The 16,625-nt window shown below is 34.0% G+C and overlaps 3 protein-coding genes and 1 non-coding gene across 4 annotated transcripts; all 4 read right to left on the bottom strand.

Annotated features, from left to right (window-relative positions):
- Positions 1–188: 188 nt before the first annotated feature.
- On the bottom strand, positions 189–1,438 carry LOC105160726 (uncharacterized). Its single transcript, XM_088879902.1, has 2 exons — positions 1,302–1,438; positions 189–1,204 (listed from the first exon to the last, which is right to left on the bottom strand). Exons 1-2 carry the CDS (start codon positions 1,356–1,358, stop codon positions 626–628), a joined length of 636 nt encoding a protein of 211 aa, XP_088736028.1. The 5' UTR covers positions 1,359–1,438; the 3' UTR covers positions 189–625.
- On the bottom strand, positions 203–421 carry LOC148788483 (small nucleolar RNA U3). Its single transcript, XR_016065395.1, has one exon. It is a non-coding gene; the product is annotated as a small nucleolar RNA U3 (small nucleolar RNA).
- Positions 1,439–3,937: 2,499 nt separating the features above from the next.
- On the bottom strand, positions 3,938–5,029 carry LOC105160569 (uncharacterized). The gene is made up of 2 exons (XM_011078006.3): positions 4,843–5,029; positions 3,938–4,764 (listed from the first exon to the last, which is right to left on the bottom strand). Exons 1-2 carry the CDS (start codon positions 4,897–4,899, stop codon positions 4,186–4,188), a joined length of 636 nt encoding a protein of 211 aa, XP_011076308.1. The 5' UTR covers positions 4,900–5,029; the 3' UTR covers positions 3,938–4,185.
- A 5,171-nt stretch (positions 5,030–10,200) lies between these two features.
- LOC105160568 (3-ketoacyl-CoA synthase 5) lies at positions 10,201–12,136 on the bottom strand. The gene is made up of 2 exons (XM_011078004.3): positions 11,003–12,136; positions 10,201–10,866 (listed from the first exon to the last, which is right to left on the bottom strand). The coding sequence occupies exons 1-2, from the start codon at positions 12,047–12,049 to the stop codon at positions 10,369–10,371; spliced, it is 1,545 nt and encodes a 514-aa protein (XP_011076306.2). The 5' UTR covers positions 12,050–12,136; the 3' UTR covers positions 10,201–10,368.
- Positions 12,137–16,625: the final 4,489 nt, after the last annotated feature.

Here is a 16,625-nt window from a genome sequence, read left to right as displayed (position 1 = left end):
TTGTCAAAATGTCTGCTATTGCAATTGTTTTCTTCTTGTCATTAGACAGAGGGCGGTGTGGGTTGCTGCTAATCTGCACTTTGTCCTTACAGTCCTGGGATTGTAAGAATTTTTTCCAGTCCCAGAACCAGAATCCCACCATGATGCAATGGCTGGCCTTAAACCCATAAAAAATGTGGGCAGGGGAAAAAATTTATAGTATAGTCTGTCAGACATCTGCAAGACCATCCCAGCAAGCTGAAGCTGACTGAGAACGATCCTCTACTGCCCCAGCGGCTCAGCAGCCTGAACCGAAGAGCTGTTAATCACGCTCTGGTCAAGCAGACTTGAGTCATCCACCAGACTTGGTTTCCTGTCTCCTTAGAACTCAAGGATACAGAGGTACGAGCCTATAGAACAGATCCTGTTCAAGTAAGGTCGTGCCCAATACAGCTATCGTTGTGTTACAAGTACTTACTTTTACTTTCGTATTCCTCCGATGTGGGACTTTAATACTTAGAAGAACGGCAAAATGGGATTTGTGTATTGCTGACCAAAACAAAGCTATATTTACACTTGATATATTGGCCTACGAAATCTCTTCTGGTAGAACTAACACTGAATCAACCAAGAAAATTGTCAAGATTTAAGCTCTAACGACTCGCCCTACAGACGATTTGACCCTGAACACATGCTCTTCACCAGTGCATTTATCCACCTTAACGATCCAGTTACTCTTACTCTTCCTAGCTGCTGCTGCTCTTGTCAGCAGCAACCCGTCTCCAATCGGCAGCAACTGCGTGCGGAGTTTGCTGTTTCTCCACGATTCCTTGCAAAACGCGTTGTATCCTAGCACGATGGTGTTATTCTGATTCCTGACTCTCTCTTGAAGCGTGGTTATGATTGCTTCCTGGTTCTCAAGATTGCAGTCTACGGCAACGAAATCTGATTCCTTGTAGATATTCAGCAGCAGATGCTCAGCATCTCCAACGACAAACTCAACATAGCTTGCGTTAGTGCCTAGGCTATCTTTGGAGGAATTGAGCTCCTCCACGCCTCGGAGAATGCAGATGATTCGTCCACCAGTTTGTTGAGCTGCAGCCACCAGGGCCAGGGTGGTGGAATCTGCAGCTCCACCACAAGCAACCACCATGAACCGGACATTGTTCCCTGCCGCCAGGGCTGAAATGAACTCCGCCCCGTTTGGCTCCTTAGCACTCTTTCCCTGCAACAAAAAATCAAAACGAGCGTAAATGAAAACATTCAAACTTTCACAATCTTTATTGTTCAACAAAAATGATTAAGGGGTTCTTGATGCTTACCATTCTCATGGTTCTGAGATAGGCTTTTGTTGCGTTTTCAGCAGACCAGCAAGCCATTTTTCTTACAACTTCTTTCTATTTTTCGTTAAATCTCGAGAGAAGTAGTTTACTCTTATGCTTTGTTTTGTGAAGGTGATTTGCCTAACTATTGGAACTCTTTATATATATAGAAGCAGGCATTGGGACCTGCTGGTTCCATGTGGGACTCTGTCTATCCAACTGGCCATGCTACAATAACCAATAAAATAACCCATGAAACATCAATTATTTATACCAAGTGGTCTTTCCCCTAAGTTGTGGTAAATTATTGATCGAAAAGTTTAATTACTACACTGTCGAACCATGTAGTATAAGACTTTATTACATGAACCATTACGTCTATTCTACCGTCAGTTAAAACTGTTAATTAAGCTAGTGGGCTGATATTTAAACTACAACTTGAAGCAACATAACAAGTACTCAGTTGTACAATCGAAGGACGGTGTGAGCTTCCTGGATGCTACAGCAAGAATTATCGTTTAACACGAAATAATTATCTTAATCTGACACACGTTGAAAATTCAGCATATCCTTGAAGTTTCTGCGTCTTAGCTGTAATGTTGTACCTCAGAGGGACAGTTGAAGCTTATGATATTAGACAATAACGATAATTAACAACGCATTAGCTCTAACACGGAGTCTTAATGTCAACGCAGGCAAATTTATTTGTACAAGAATGCTCCGAAACTAAGTGCTAATACAAACCAGGACCGGTTTTCCCAGCATTTTGAGGCATTCTTAATTCGGACATGGTTGCCTATATTATATGCTGAGAGAATTCTTTTACTAGAGTGTAACTAATAATTCAATTTATGTAACCGGCACTGTCTGAAGGAACAGACAGGGTCGTGGTTTCCACTGCCTCCGGCCGGCCCAACACAGATCCAGATCAGATCAAGTTGTTTCCTCCTCAAACACATCAACAACAGAACATCAACAGCATGCATAAGTTTTCTGTCTCTTGGTCTTTGCTGTATTTCATGAGGTCCCATCTGTCTGATTCTGCTGAACAGATCATGCAAACAATCAACCACAAGCACGTTAAACGGGTTAGACAAGCACGGTGGGTGGACAAACGCTGTTTGATTGGTCGATGTTGCCGTATGGGGAAGCAGGTCTCAGAAGATGAATCTATGCAGACCATGCCTAGATTGGACTGCTATGTTAGAGCCATTATCTTGGCATAGACTTGGACAGGCCCCAACATGAATGGGCATGCACATGCATAATTGATGCGTTTTTCTGAGATGAAATTTTGATCGAATCTGTGTAGCCACACGTGCGGTTCAACGCTGCAGTTCACATGGCTGAGGAAGAGATAAGAATCTTAGCATTCGTGGCCACATTTATTACTCAAAATCTTCAATGTACAGAATTATTTGATGTAATGTTTATGTCTTGTTAGCTAAAGTTTTTAGAGAAAGGAATAAGAGATATTATTACAAGAGAAATGCCTACTTGTAAACCAGCTTAATTTGCATAGATTTGTGATTGTGGAACGTTAAAACTATCACTTAATAATTTGTCATTAGTACTATATTTTTTTGTTGTGGATTATTCTAGGGATTGGGTAATATCTGGACGATTTTTTGAGAAAATAATACTTCATGGAGGTTGGCCGGGTTCACTTTTGTGATAAATGTCTAGAATGTCAATAGTTCGAACCTAATTAATGAGAACGTCAAACTCACCACTTTAAGTGTATGTATTATGGGTTGACGTAGGTAGTTTGTAATGCTTGATTCAACGGGATAATACAAATTAATAGCACAAAAAATTTGTTGTGTGGTAAAAAATAAAAAATAAAAAATCTAGGAAGAAGAAGAATAAGTAGCAAGTGGATCAAAATTAAGCCAAAGGAATTATAAAACTAAACCATCTTAGATATGAGATTAGACGTTTGATTAAGACATATTTTGTTTTCTAATTGACAACAATCTTGGAAGTTCAAGATTTTAGGTGGGATATATGTACATGTCAAAAATTTTAGTTTAAATTGGTTTCATCATATCTAAATCAATAGAAAATTCGTATTGAAATGAAGTTTGGTCGAATCAAATTAATTATAGAGCAAGCGAAGTATACTTGCTATGTGATTAGTTACTTTTTCAGAACTATATATCAATTATAGTATTGCACTTGCCATATAATTAGTTCAAATTCAGCGATTCCAATCTGAGTCCCCTGATCCAACAGCGTTTGAATAAGAATTTTTTGAGAATAGGGTAATGCCATACAGAACTTTCTTCAAAAGAAGCAATAGATGGCTACAAGTTTGACATCAGCAAAAATATGCTTGAATATTGGTCTTCTAGCATAGTGCATCATATCATGGTCAGTTCACCAACAATAATCCAATCTGCATACAAAAAAGTCCACCTCAACAGTCATCGTTTATAATCAAACTCCGTGGTACAAAACTCATTTTTCTTGCCACGAAATCTGATAGAACACTTCAAAGTACCATATATAAGTTCATTAAATACAAATTCTTACTGATATTTCCCAAAATTTTTCTTAAAAAAAAACTTAAATCATATCTATATTTCCACCAAAATTTCGCCTTAACGTACTCAAGAACACGTGCGTTCCGTGTCTTAACTTGAACCGTATCAAGAAAAACAACATTGTACGCAAGAACTCCTTGCTCACTGATGATTACAGAATAAATACATTTTTCACCAGTTTCTCACACTGATTGGAAACTCAAAACTTTAACAATACACACTCTCTCTATATATTACAATGCATGTATTTACAATTAAGATTCATCTTCACATTCTACACATACAAAACTCATCACTCTCAGCCACAAGATCAAACCTCATGCTTCAAATGCCTTTCCTTAAGAATCTCTAACTCTGAAAACATGCTCTTCACCTGTATATTTATCCACTTTCACAACCCACCGGCTCCTGATCTTCCCCGGACCACCGCCACGCCTACCGTTCTCCGCTTTTACAGCTACTCGGCTGACCAGAAGCCCCTCCCCTATTGGGAGCAAATGTGCATCAAATCCCCGGCAGCTCCACGACCCCATCTGAAAAGCGTTATACCCCAAAACGACGCCTTTCGTCCCAACTCCTTCAGCCATTTTAAGTATTCTTTCACAGTTCTTGATTCTACAATCGACCACTACACAATCAGCTTCATTGTACTCACTTGCAACAAGATTCTCAGCATTCCCAATGACAAACTCAATATCATCAGCACTTTCTGACATAGTTTCTTTTGATAGTTGGAGCTCATTAGCGCCAGAGACAATGCATACGACTCTTCCGCCCGTCTGGTGAGCTGCAGCCACCAGAGCCAAGGCAGTGGAGTCTGCAGCATCGGCACATGCCACGACTATCAAACGTGCGTTCTTGCCGGCCACAAGGGCTGATATGAACTCTGCTGCATCCGGCTCCTTTGCTCTTTTTGCCTGCATAAGTGTGATCAAAAGATTAGTCGACATAAGTCTTCCAGCAATACAAAAAGTTCACATCTACGCATAATTCACCATTTTCATTGCTCCGAGATAGGCATTGGTAGCATTTTCTGCAGACCAGCCAGCCATTCTTTCTTCTTCTATCTATATTTGGTGTTACGTTGAAGTATGATGCATTGCAATAAATAGCGTAGAGGAAGATGGAAAAGGACAAATAAATATTCCCAACTGCTAAGTATTTACTGCCATGAACAACTATTGTGAACTCTTAGAAGGGAAATTTGGAGTTATTCAGTGGGAAATTCTTTATATAAATTAGGTCTGGTGCAACTAAACCAATCACATAATAAATGTGATAAGATTGATCATTTTTTTAACTGTATGCCAATCACACTACAGTGTATTATATTTGTCATGTAATTAATTTAAATCCAACCAAACTTGATTCGGGTAAGAAATTCCTATTCAAGTAAATTTCTAGAAAAAATTCTTATCCAAACCTTACAGCAAGTATGGTATACTTATCATGCGAATGGTCACTTTTTTTGCTCTGTATACCAATCACACAATAAATTTATTATATTTGTCATATAATTGGTTAGAGTTGGTCCGAATTAGAATTTTTCTTAATTTCTAGATGTTCAATTTGGACTTTGGGGCTCAAAGGGTATCTCTGATTCAACTTGATTATGAGAAAATTATTATAATTCTGATGAACGTATACGAAATTGGAATATTCAGACATCTAAGTACAAAAAACTGACAATTAAAAAATTTTCATACCACGACATTATTGTTTTCAGCTATTCTTCGGACAGAAATTAAAGAAAAAATACGCGCAAAGCACGCGTACATTTTTAGTACGGTCAAGCCTAATTATGTTCGAGGTATAGCTTAATTTTCAATTTATGATATGGTTGTTAAGCCAAATATGAAAGCAAGATCACGAAGGTTTGGTGCATGTGAATACATAATTATGTACATGATTAGGTTAATATATAAAGAAAGCGTATTTTAATTGTTTGTTTATTTCTTCTTGGGTATAATAAATCGAAAGGTGCAGTAGCATCAATCATCTCGTCAAGAATGATTACTTTTGTTTTCGAATAATAGACTTACAGAAATATTATACTATGAGTTTGTTGAGAACCTCGCAACGGCACATATATTAAGCGGTTTATATGTAGTATCGTCAAACGCTTTTACAACAAAGATTTTTGTGGGTGTTGCAGATGCTTCGGACACTGAGTGTATCGTTTAGTGACACATACACTTATGCCGTATATATGTCAAAATTCAATTCGTGGGCACAAGACACTAAATATAGTATTGTGTAAATTTTGAAACGAGTTTGAACTTGTACTATTGGTGTAGTAATATTCGACCTTCATTGTTAGATACCAATATTGTATTGTAGCTGTGATTTCGTGGGAAATGAGAAAAGATTATGATCTACGGATCAAAGATTTGGTTAGTATAAAATGGAGGTGGTGATGTCTAAGCTACCCCATGTAAGATTCCCCTGTTTTCTTGTCTTGTTCCAGTGATGTGGGGGAGATATATTTTTGGATGAATTTCGTAATAGTTGTTTTATAGGATACTGTCTCTGGAACTGAGGGATAAAATGGGAGAAAAAGCATAGAAAAGACAAGGTAGGGTATGTGTGGGATTGTGGATAAAATGTTAGGGTACGTAGTACTTGTAAGAAACAGGACAGCATGGGCTGAGCCACCCTACGGATAGGCCATTTCATGTACGCATTCATGTACCTCTGCTTCTCACACCTTCATGTGACCCTTATTCATAACTTGGTCCCGCTTCCTTGTCTACGTCTACCCATTCATGTTTTAAAACCTGACAGTTGATTCAATTCAAAAATTGATTGGATTAAGGGTCACTGATTCAATTGTCCGATCTATCGAGATGAACTTGTGTTATAAAAAATAATATATAAAAATATTGTAAAATGATAAAAAAGTATGCAAATATAAATACTTTTTTAAAGTTTATTAATGTAGGAATTTAAAGTATTTCAAAATTTGATAGTAAAATCCGTTATTAAAATTTTTAGGTCAAAAAATAAAAATAGAAGAATTACATATATAACAAAAATAACAAACTATTTAGCATTATAATTAATTCATAACTAAATTTATTGCCAACAAATAAATAGCATCCCCCATTCTTAAAATAATATATAAATCTTTCTATTGATTATATTTCATGTAGCAACTTAGGTAATCATAGGAGATAAAAGTCTAATTGAATTATAGGCTTAATGTGTTTGTCCATTTATTGATATATAATTGAAATCATTATTACAATATGGTTGTTGATATTTTTCTCAATTTTTTTATGAAATGTCAGGAATTCAATTTCAAATTGTACCAAATTTTAAAGTCATGAACCGACCGATTCACTTGATTCGGGACCGGATCAACATGGTCATTGATTCAACTGTTTGTTCGAACAGTTGTTAAAAAATAGAATAATTTTGAAACTAGTTCGATTTTATAGATTGAATTGAATAATTTTATGGATTGAGTGATTGTTGAACTAGGTCCTGCTGAATTTTAAAACATTAGTACCCATGCTTTTTTTTAAAAAAATATATATCATAGAGCGTATAACTTTTGTCTTGGAATGTTTAAGAAAAGGCAGTATTCATAATTGTTTGTTAAATACATACACTCCCCAAATTCAAATATAAGAGTCCTCTTATAAAATATCTTGAGTCCAAACCAGGATATTCGTAATTTTGGCAAGAGGAGGAGTCTGAGTGAAGCCCAAATGCCCAATCTTTATTTTATTACACACCAAAAAATACGACATGGTAATACAACTTTGCACTAAAAATTTGAATCCCATCAACTTTGGTCAACAAAAATTTGATGCTATGAGCCCATGATCCTTTCTTGGCCTCCCCGACAGTGGGCCTGATGCACAGCAAGACCCCGAAGCCACACCCACTCTCTCCTTAGCTTCCATGTCGTACCACAATGACGAAGACGACTGATTCCCAAACCTGTGCAGCGTCATCGTTGCTGCCTCCATCTCTCTCTCTCTCCCACCCTTAATCAGGCAGAAATGCTGCACCACTCTCTTGAAATTCGGCACGTAATTAAAGTAAAAAAAATATAAAGAATCGTCCCCAATTGTTGAAATGATGGAAATTTGTGACGATTGGCGGTCCGTCATGATGATATTTATTCGTGTTTGATCGACGGTCGAAATGATAAAACTTCCTGATTTTTCTCTCAAAGACGATCAAAACGGTGGGTGGCCAGTCCCGTAATTTTAAACGGATCAAAAGTTATGCCTGTTTGAAACTCCACCGTCAAATCACACAATCAAAGAGCTAAACCTTTGACTCAAACACTAAAAAAATGCATCCATCTTTTGTTCTATATCATTATTGTTTGTGGTGAAAATAATTATTCGATAATTTTAACGGAAATAATGTTTATGGTGAAAACAATTAGGGTAAATTACAACTACCATTCCTGAGTTTAACATAATTACTAATACCTTATTGTTTGAAAAATTATAAATACTCCTTCAAATAAAAAGTAAATGTGTAGCTCCTAGACGGTGAAATGAAAATTACTATTATGTTCTTATTGATTATTTTAAAATTTAAAAAAATATTAAAATTTTTTAGGCTGGGTAAAATAAATAATTTATAGAAAATATTAGTTCATAAAAATATTTTAAAAAATTATAAAATGTATATATAATTATATTTTATAATTCAAAATGGTATTTTATTCAGTTCACTACAAAAATTGAATAAAATCCTAACAAAATGAGATCATTTCTTGTATTCCTTAACATATTATACAGTGACTACTTACTAAAATGAGTTATCGAACTACAATTATAACATTAATTATTTACTTAATCCCATTAAAAAATAATAACGCATAACATTTATTTCATAATTAATCCGAACACAACAAGACAAATATATATTTGTAATGTGAAAATAATATATCTTTTGTAGAATATTTATTCAATAGCTTTTAACAGGCATTATACGTGCTAATTAGGATTTTATCCGATTCATTGATGGCCTTAGATTTTGAGAAAAGAAATTATCACAAAAAGAAAAAAGGTAAAAGATATAGGGAAAAAAAAATAATTTTAGGCAGGACAAGTAAGGTCACTTTCTTGCTTGCGACCTAACAATGTAACTTTTACTTTTCAATAATGCTCCAATTATTGAAGCGTCTGATTTTATTTTCAAAATTCAATTTTCAGTTTTATATTATTTAAATTTTTATAAATTTGTTTGTTTGGTCTAATTCCATTAAAAATGACCATTATCAATGAAAATTTACATAATCCATCGAAAATATACGTTTCAAATCACATTTTTAGACCTCATCGTTGTACAGAAAAAGAGATTATGATATAAATGTTATTATGTCATGTTGACGTAAATAATATTATACCATTTTTTACACTTATAAACTTAAATTAGATCTACAGTCCAAATATATTTTCATTTTTCCCATAAAAACTAATAAAAATCAAAATTGTTGATGGGTTTAGGGTGAGAATCAAAATTGTTAAAGCTAAGAACACACCTTTGATATGTTCTCAATGCCCTTTTGGAACCCTAAAAAGGGGATGTGGTCACCTCAAAAACAATTTTCTTTTCTTTTTTTTTTTTTGTTTCGTTTTTCACATGTTAAATAATATTTCTCAATTATGATGGTGCTATAATTATGGCCGTCATGTGTCTGACACTGTACAAATTCAAAATGACAGTGTAGTATTAATACAATTAGAACCGTCAATTCATCAAACAGTTTCCACTAAATTTGAGTTTCATATGTTTATCTTCATATCTATTCATGCTACATCTCTTAATCTGTTATAATTACTAATTAGTTCATTTGCTCTTAGTATTTTGCTACTCATGTTCCAGTATGTGCTAAGGAAAAAACAAAGAATAATTACATTGTTTTTTCTTAAAATTTGGTATAAGTACACATAAATTTTGTGATCTGAAAAATTACACTTAATACCCTTAAGATATGCTTTTATCTAATAAAGAGGTCCTTCGTTTAGACAAATTTATCGATTAGTTTTCACAAAAAAAAAAAAGAATGAAAATTGATATTTATTTTCGATTGACTTATTAATTACTAACTTATTGCAAGTCAAACTAATTTGTTCTGACTAAATTAAATCCTCAAAAGCATTAACGAGTGAAGATGCATAAGGGTATTTTTGTCATAAAAAAATTTGTTTGACCTGTAATAAGTGAATTTGGGATAAATATGAACTTTCATCCAGTTTTTGTATTAATGTTAGCAAACTCGGTGAATTTCGACTAACAAATGAACTTATTTATTAGACGAAAGCAAATATTAGAGTTTTAGATATAATTTTTTAAATTATAAAAACTTTAAGGAAAGTATCAGTGTAATTATAATAAATAATATAAAGGTAATGAAACCAAAACAGAAGAACATAGTTGAAAGAAAAACATATACAACGTAGATACTACAACCATATTTCCAAACAAAAAGCAAAAATATTAGTTGAAGACAGCCAAAAATGAAGTATGAATTCATCAACCACATGTTCTCACAAATTCAATGAATTTTGATGGACAGTCGAGACTGGGTAGCTGTGGATGCTATCAGCCCATACTCCTTTCTGGGCTTCCCCAACAATGGGTCTGATGCACTCCCAAACCAGGGTGTTGCACTTAGGCCCACTTCCCATTCCCAGCTGCCACACCCTGTCACCTTTCTTAACTCTTTCCTTAGCTTCCATGTAAGAAAGCTCATACCACAATGAAGAGGACGACTGATTTCCAAACCTGTGCAGCGTCATTAGTGCTGGCTCCATCTCCCTCTCCCCCAGCCTCAATCCCTTCCCTATCTCCCGAATCACCGGCTTGCCCGATGTCGGTAGGCAGAAGTGCTGCACCACCCTCTTAAAATTCGGCACGTAAATTTCTGTTGACTTGTTCAAGTACTTCTTCTTGAAGATCGACAAAGCGTATAGTATCATTTCTGTGTACGGCAAGAATTTTGACCCCAGTACTGCAATGTTCGCCCGGAGGGTTTCTCCGGCCACCTACAAGACGGAAGATGTTTAATTTTAGTACGTACCATTTTTGGAAATGAGTCAAAGATTTGCATGGAGGCTTTTGATGAATAAATCATAAAAATAGATGAGTGCTGTGCAATCAAATGCCAAGATTATAATTAACCTGCAATAAGTCCCTCCTGAGTGTAACTCCAGTGACTCCATCAGAATCCTCCTCCCGGATGGCTGAGTAGTATCCCTTATCATCAAATGCTCTTTGGCTCCTGTGAGTGTAAAGCAGCTTATACTTGGCTGTTTTCTTCGCTTCTCTTTTGTTAGTGACAAGAATTGCTGCCGCCCCCATGCGGAAAAGGCAGTTGAGAACCATCATGGGCTGCTCTTTTCCAGGGTACCAGCCCGTCGACAGGATTTCGGTGCTGAGGATCAGCGCATTGGAGTTTTTGTGCGTTTTGAATATGTTTTGAGCCATGTCAATGGCCAGTGCACTCGCGCTGCACCCCATTCCACTGATTGTGAAGCTCCTGATATCTTCTCTCATGGAGTATTTGTTGACTATAATGGAAGAAAGCGAGGGGGCAGGGCAGAAGCCGCTGCAGTTAACGATGAGGATGTCGATTTCTTGTGGCGAAGTGTTGGTTTTGGATAAAAGGTCTTCAACTACAGGGAAGAGGACCATGTGGGCTTCTTTGAGGGCTTCTTGGTGGCCTGATTTTGGTGGGATGTAGTGTATGGCTGGTGGGATATAGGTCTGCTCGCCTTGGCCTGAATGTTTGAGGACTTTAGCCATGAAGGCTACGCTTTCTTCGTCAAGAAAATCAAGCATCCGGGCATGTTCGATGTAGGTCGAAAATGGTACCCTGCAGAAGTTTGGAGGTTTAAAGCATGAAAAATCGACCAAGTATACGGTTGATGGGGTGGAAACGTAGCGTTTCGCAACGACGAAAAGAAGGAAACATGATGCAGCAAGAAAATGGTAGATGGGATCTCTTTTCTGGATGATGAATAAAGATTGTAAAAAGAAGAAGATGACAAGAAGTGATAAGTTGATGAGTTGAGTGAACAAAGAGACCATTTGGGCTAGTAGAAGCTTGTCTGAAATGGCTGTGTTGCTGTTTCGGGACATCGTGTTTGAAGGCAATAATGCTGTTGAGTTTTTCTCTAGTTGTTTCTTGTTGTATCGATGCAATTGATAAATGTGTGTGGTGTTCATGAATTTATATACATAATTGATAATAAAGTAGAAAATGAAATAGTATTTTCGACTCAAATATTTCTAAGTGACTGGTGGGGATTTAGCAGTTGGGAGGGTTTTAAGTTTTTAACTCCATCAAGCTGTAGTGGATGTTCTTGAAATGTCAATAACAACAAGTTGAAGAGCTGACCACATGTCCCCCAAGTCAATATCATATCCACGTATGGAAGATTGCGTGCAGTGGTTTGGAGTCTGTAGAGTCAACTTTGGATTTCTTGATTGGTACAGTATTATTAATTGCTGGCAGGGGAGATGAGTTAATGCTCATGTGGAATTATAATATTTATGTGATTCATCTCTAATTTTAAAAATTTCCAAAAGCTACTTTTAACATTGTATATGTAGTTCTAAATTTATGTATTTTATGTTTTGGTGGTATCGACTCGAGCTCGATTTAATATAAGATGTGATAAATACTTGGATTTGTTAACTTTTTTATTATAATCGCACTGAATCGTATAATTCAATAAAGTTGGACCATCTCAGCCTAATTACATTTTTTATTAGCTTTGCTAGTATATCGAAATCTACCTTCATATAAGCTTATTGATTTAAGCAGTGGAGGACTATGATCTGAATTTTTCTAGTATGGCTTGCACTAGAAAAAAAGAAATAATTATTGACTGCAATTTTAACAGGTATGGATTAAAAACCATGAAACCATGGAAAATAATTTTTATTAATAATGGTTAAATAAAATCAATACAAAAATATAGATTTTTTATCAAGAAAAAATTATTTTCCATGACTACGAACCCATAGTAAAAATATTTGTCATAACTTTTAGCCATAACAAATGTTTTAACTGCCCTCGCAGATACTACGGCCAACAATAATTGGATGATCGTGGTCAATAGCTATTAGATACAACTAATTTATTTTAACTATGATAATTAGCGACGATTGAAAGTGCCTTTTTTGTAGTATTGTTAGTATATGTGAATTCAGAATATCCCCAAAATTGAAGTAAAAGGACACTAAATATGTGACTTAAATTCGAACTTTGAATCAATTGGAATCAATCTTCCGTTGATATTCTTCTTAGGACAAGTTCTTGATGCAACGACCTTCAAAATTATGGATTAAATGTAATTTTCGTTCTATATCTTTTATATTTTTTAGTATCTTAGTCATTTATTTTTGAGATAATTACACTCCCCTTTCTCGATGTTTTGTATAATTATACGCAGGTTTCTTGTAATTTAAAAAATTACATTTAACACTCTTAAAGTTTGTTTTTGGTTGTCTAACAAATAGGTTCATCAATTAGTCAAAATTCGTCGAATTTGTTGATATTAAAAAAAGCATTATAAGAAAATATATATTAATCCACGATTGACTTATTACTTACTTATTGTAGGTCAAATAAATCTTTTCATGCACAAATTATCTTTGTACAACTTTACACGTTAATACATATGAAGGATATATTTTTACCGTTATATGGATAGTTTAATACGAAAAAAATTATTTGACTTGTAACAAGTCAGTCATCCGTCAATGGAGGGTAAATATCAATTCTCATTCAATTTTTTTTGTTAATATTAGTAAATTCGATAAATTTTGATTACGGGGAGATTTATTTGTGATATGGAAGCAAACTTCAGAGGTGTTAGATGTAATTTTTCAAACTACAGAGGGTCTATGTGTAATTACATCAAACTTTAGGAGAGAGGAGTGTAATTATCCCTTTATCTTTTTTTTTTTTATGATAACAAATAGGTCCTATAACTTTTTAATTTTTCGAGATTATTGCCCTTCAGTCCGTAGGAGCTTGCAAATATTGTAAAAAAAAAACATGTACCAACACCTGTTTTTTCTAGTTTGGGACTTCTGTTCCCATTGATGATCAATTTAATGGACCAAGATCGAGAAAAGTTAAAAATTATAAGACCTATTTGCTACTCTATAAAGATAAAAGACTAAAACGCCAAAACGTAAAAGATACAAAACAAAAAAAATTCTTCCATGCAGGCCGAAATTGTTCAATTGAACAAATGACCCAAACTGAAAAAGCACGTCCTGAGTACATGCTTTTTTTCCGGCTACATCAGCAAACTCCGACAATAGAAGAATCAAAATTGTAAAAAAAATAAAAGAATTACAAGACTTATTTGCTCTTCCAAAAAGATAAAAAAAAGTTAAGACATTAAAATGCAAAACAAAAAATTGTATTTAATTCCACAAACAAGAGGACTTTCCTGTTTGGGAAAATACATATAAGAATAATTACATTTACACCTCCTAATTTATGATCTATATATATTAAATGGACGTATATATAATTATCTAAAAAATAAAAATAATTCATATAAATAAATCATAAGTCAACTAGTATAAATGTAATTATCCCTGTATTAAGCATAGTACATGCATTGCTCATCTTACCATGCAAGTTAAATTAATCGATGCTTAAATAAAATAAAAATGATTTATGCTCAAAATCATGTAAATCATATGATGTGATTGATTCAAACACATCATTATTGTAAATACCCAAAAGATGAAGGAGCTAGATAAGCAATTAATAGGGCATTGTCAACTTTGATATTTGAATGACCATTTTTATTTATAGGTTCTTGACTGAAGGAAATTCGTGTGGACCCCATGAATACAACGACTCCTCTGTGACATATATGTTCAAATGGATATCACTTATCACCTTACACGATGGCTATCAAGTTGCTACTACACATGATGTCCAGTACACGTACCCACACAGGATTAAATGATGTCCTAATTAATACATGTAGTATGTATATATATAGTGGTTATAAATACAAGCAAGTGGGTTTGAAATAATGGTTCCGAGGCATCGTGAAAGACCAAACCCCTCAGTGCCCATATTAGATATCTTTTTTCCATCACCTTAGTAGTTTCTACTTAATGCTCATGGATCGTCGTTCAGTGGTAAGATTGAAATTTCACAATCAATTCAATTTTTATGAATATTAATATATTTTTGTCTACTAAATTTTATGAGAGTACGGTGATAATGCTATGCCAAATTTTGACGGTGTCTTGTCAAGTACCAAGCATTTAAGGGGGAATTTTATTTTTGAATAGAACCAATCATACAGTAAAACTAATATACTTATCGTGTGATTGGTTATTCTTTTTAAAATGTACATTGATTACACACAAATGTATTATACTTATTATACAATTTGGTTCTAATATGCCAAGACTCGATATCGTCTATAATTTTCGGTTGAACGGGATTCTTTTTTTTTTTTTTCCTTTTATAGTTGAATGGGAAATTTGGGCAAATTGATTTTAATAAATTAGGAGAAATTCTAATTGAAGTCAATTTTAATCGAACTTGAACGAATTATATATATTCAGTGTGTGACTGTATAATTTGGAAAATATGACTCATTACACAATAAGTGTATCATATTTATTTTATAATTGATTTGATTGAACCAAACTAAATTTGAGTAAGTCAAGTTATGTTCCCTGTAGCTCTGACGCTCATTTACTGCACTTTGTTTCGGTTAGGTAAGCAAATGGCAAGAAAATTTAAGAAACGCGTACAAGATAAATAAACTTTTAAATTTTGTCTTTCATTTTTCTTTTATTTTATTTTTATCAATTAAATTCATAAATTGAAGTCTCCGAATTTTCAGAAAAAAGCGAACACACCCAAGTTGGGATGATTGTCTAGTTTTATAATAATCTTTCATTCTATTGTATTTTATTGAGTTAAATTTTAATATTTATAATATAATATTATTTTTATAAAAAATAAAAATAAAAAAAAAGTTAGAGTTAAAAAAAATAAAGCGACACGCGATACACGCAAACATATATAATTATGAGTTTATAAAAATATGAAAGTTTGTGAGGAAAAAAAATGTGAAAAAATAAGGTGACAAAGAAATATGGAGTAGTAAGTGGGAGAAAATTATAAAATTATTAAAAAAATTAAAATTATTTTTATTAATAAGATAAAATTTGAAAGATAAATAGTACGGATAATCATATCGTTGGACACACAGAGGCACAAAGTTGACGGCGCATCAGAAAAGGCAGCAAATTGGGTCACTCGACACTAACGTCAAAGCCCATCTGTTGCCAGCCAATGGGCCCAAGTCTCGGCCCAAAGACTTTCGGTAGTCTGTACAAACTTTTTTATTTTAAATTTTTTTTGATGATTTACAGAAAAATTTAAAATTCACAACATAATAAAAAATATTGCCCAAAAATATTATTTTTTAAAGTGCACAGAGAAAAAGACTAATATACCAAATACCATTATTTCCAAATTCAAATATACACACAATTTGCAGAGTGTATCTATTTATCTCTCTATTTACACAAAATAAAATAAGACTGCTAAAAATAAATTTAAACAATATGGATATTATTTTTAAACGTTTTCCCCCCACTAAATACTAAGAAATGATTCCACCAGATCTTACCATCGCTCCCTAAATGGAATTTGCTTGTGCCCGGTATTGGTACACTCAATCTACTGTATTTTCAGTCACACTACGAACAAAAAAATATTAAGATTTGTATATATTATAAA

This window comes from Sesamum indicum, linkage group LG4 (assembly GCF_026168435.1).
Source record: "Sesamum indicum cultivar Baizhima isolate 11 linkage group LG4, ASM2616843v1, whole genome shotgun sequence".
Classification (NCBI taxonomy): Eukaryota; Viridiplantae; Streptophyta; class Magnoliopsida; order Lamiales; family Pedaliaceae; genus Sesamum; species Sesamum indicum.
Note: the sequence above shows the minus strand (reverse complement) of the source record. Positions and strands in the feature narration are given on the sequence as shown.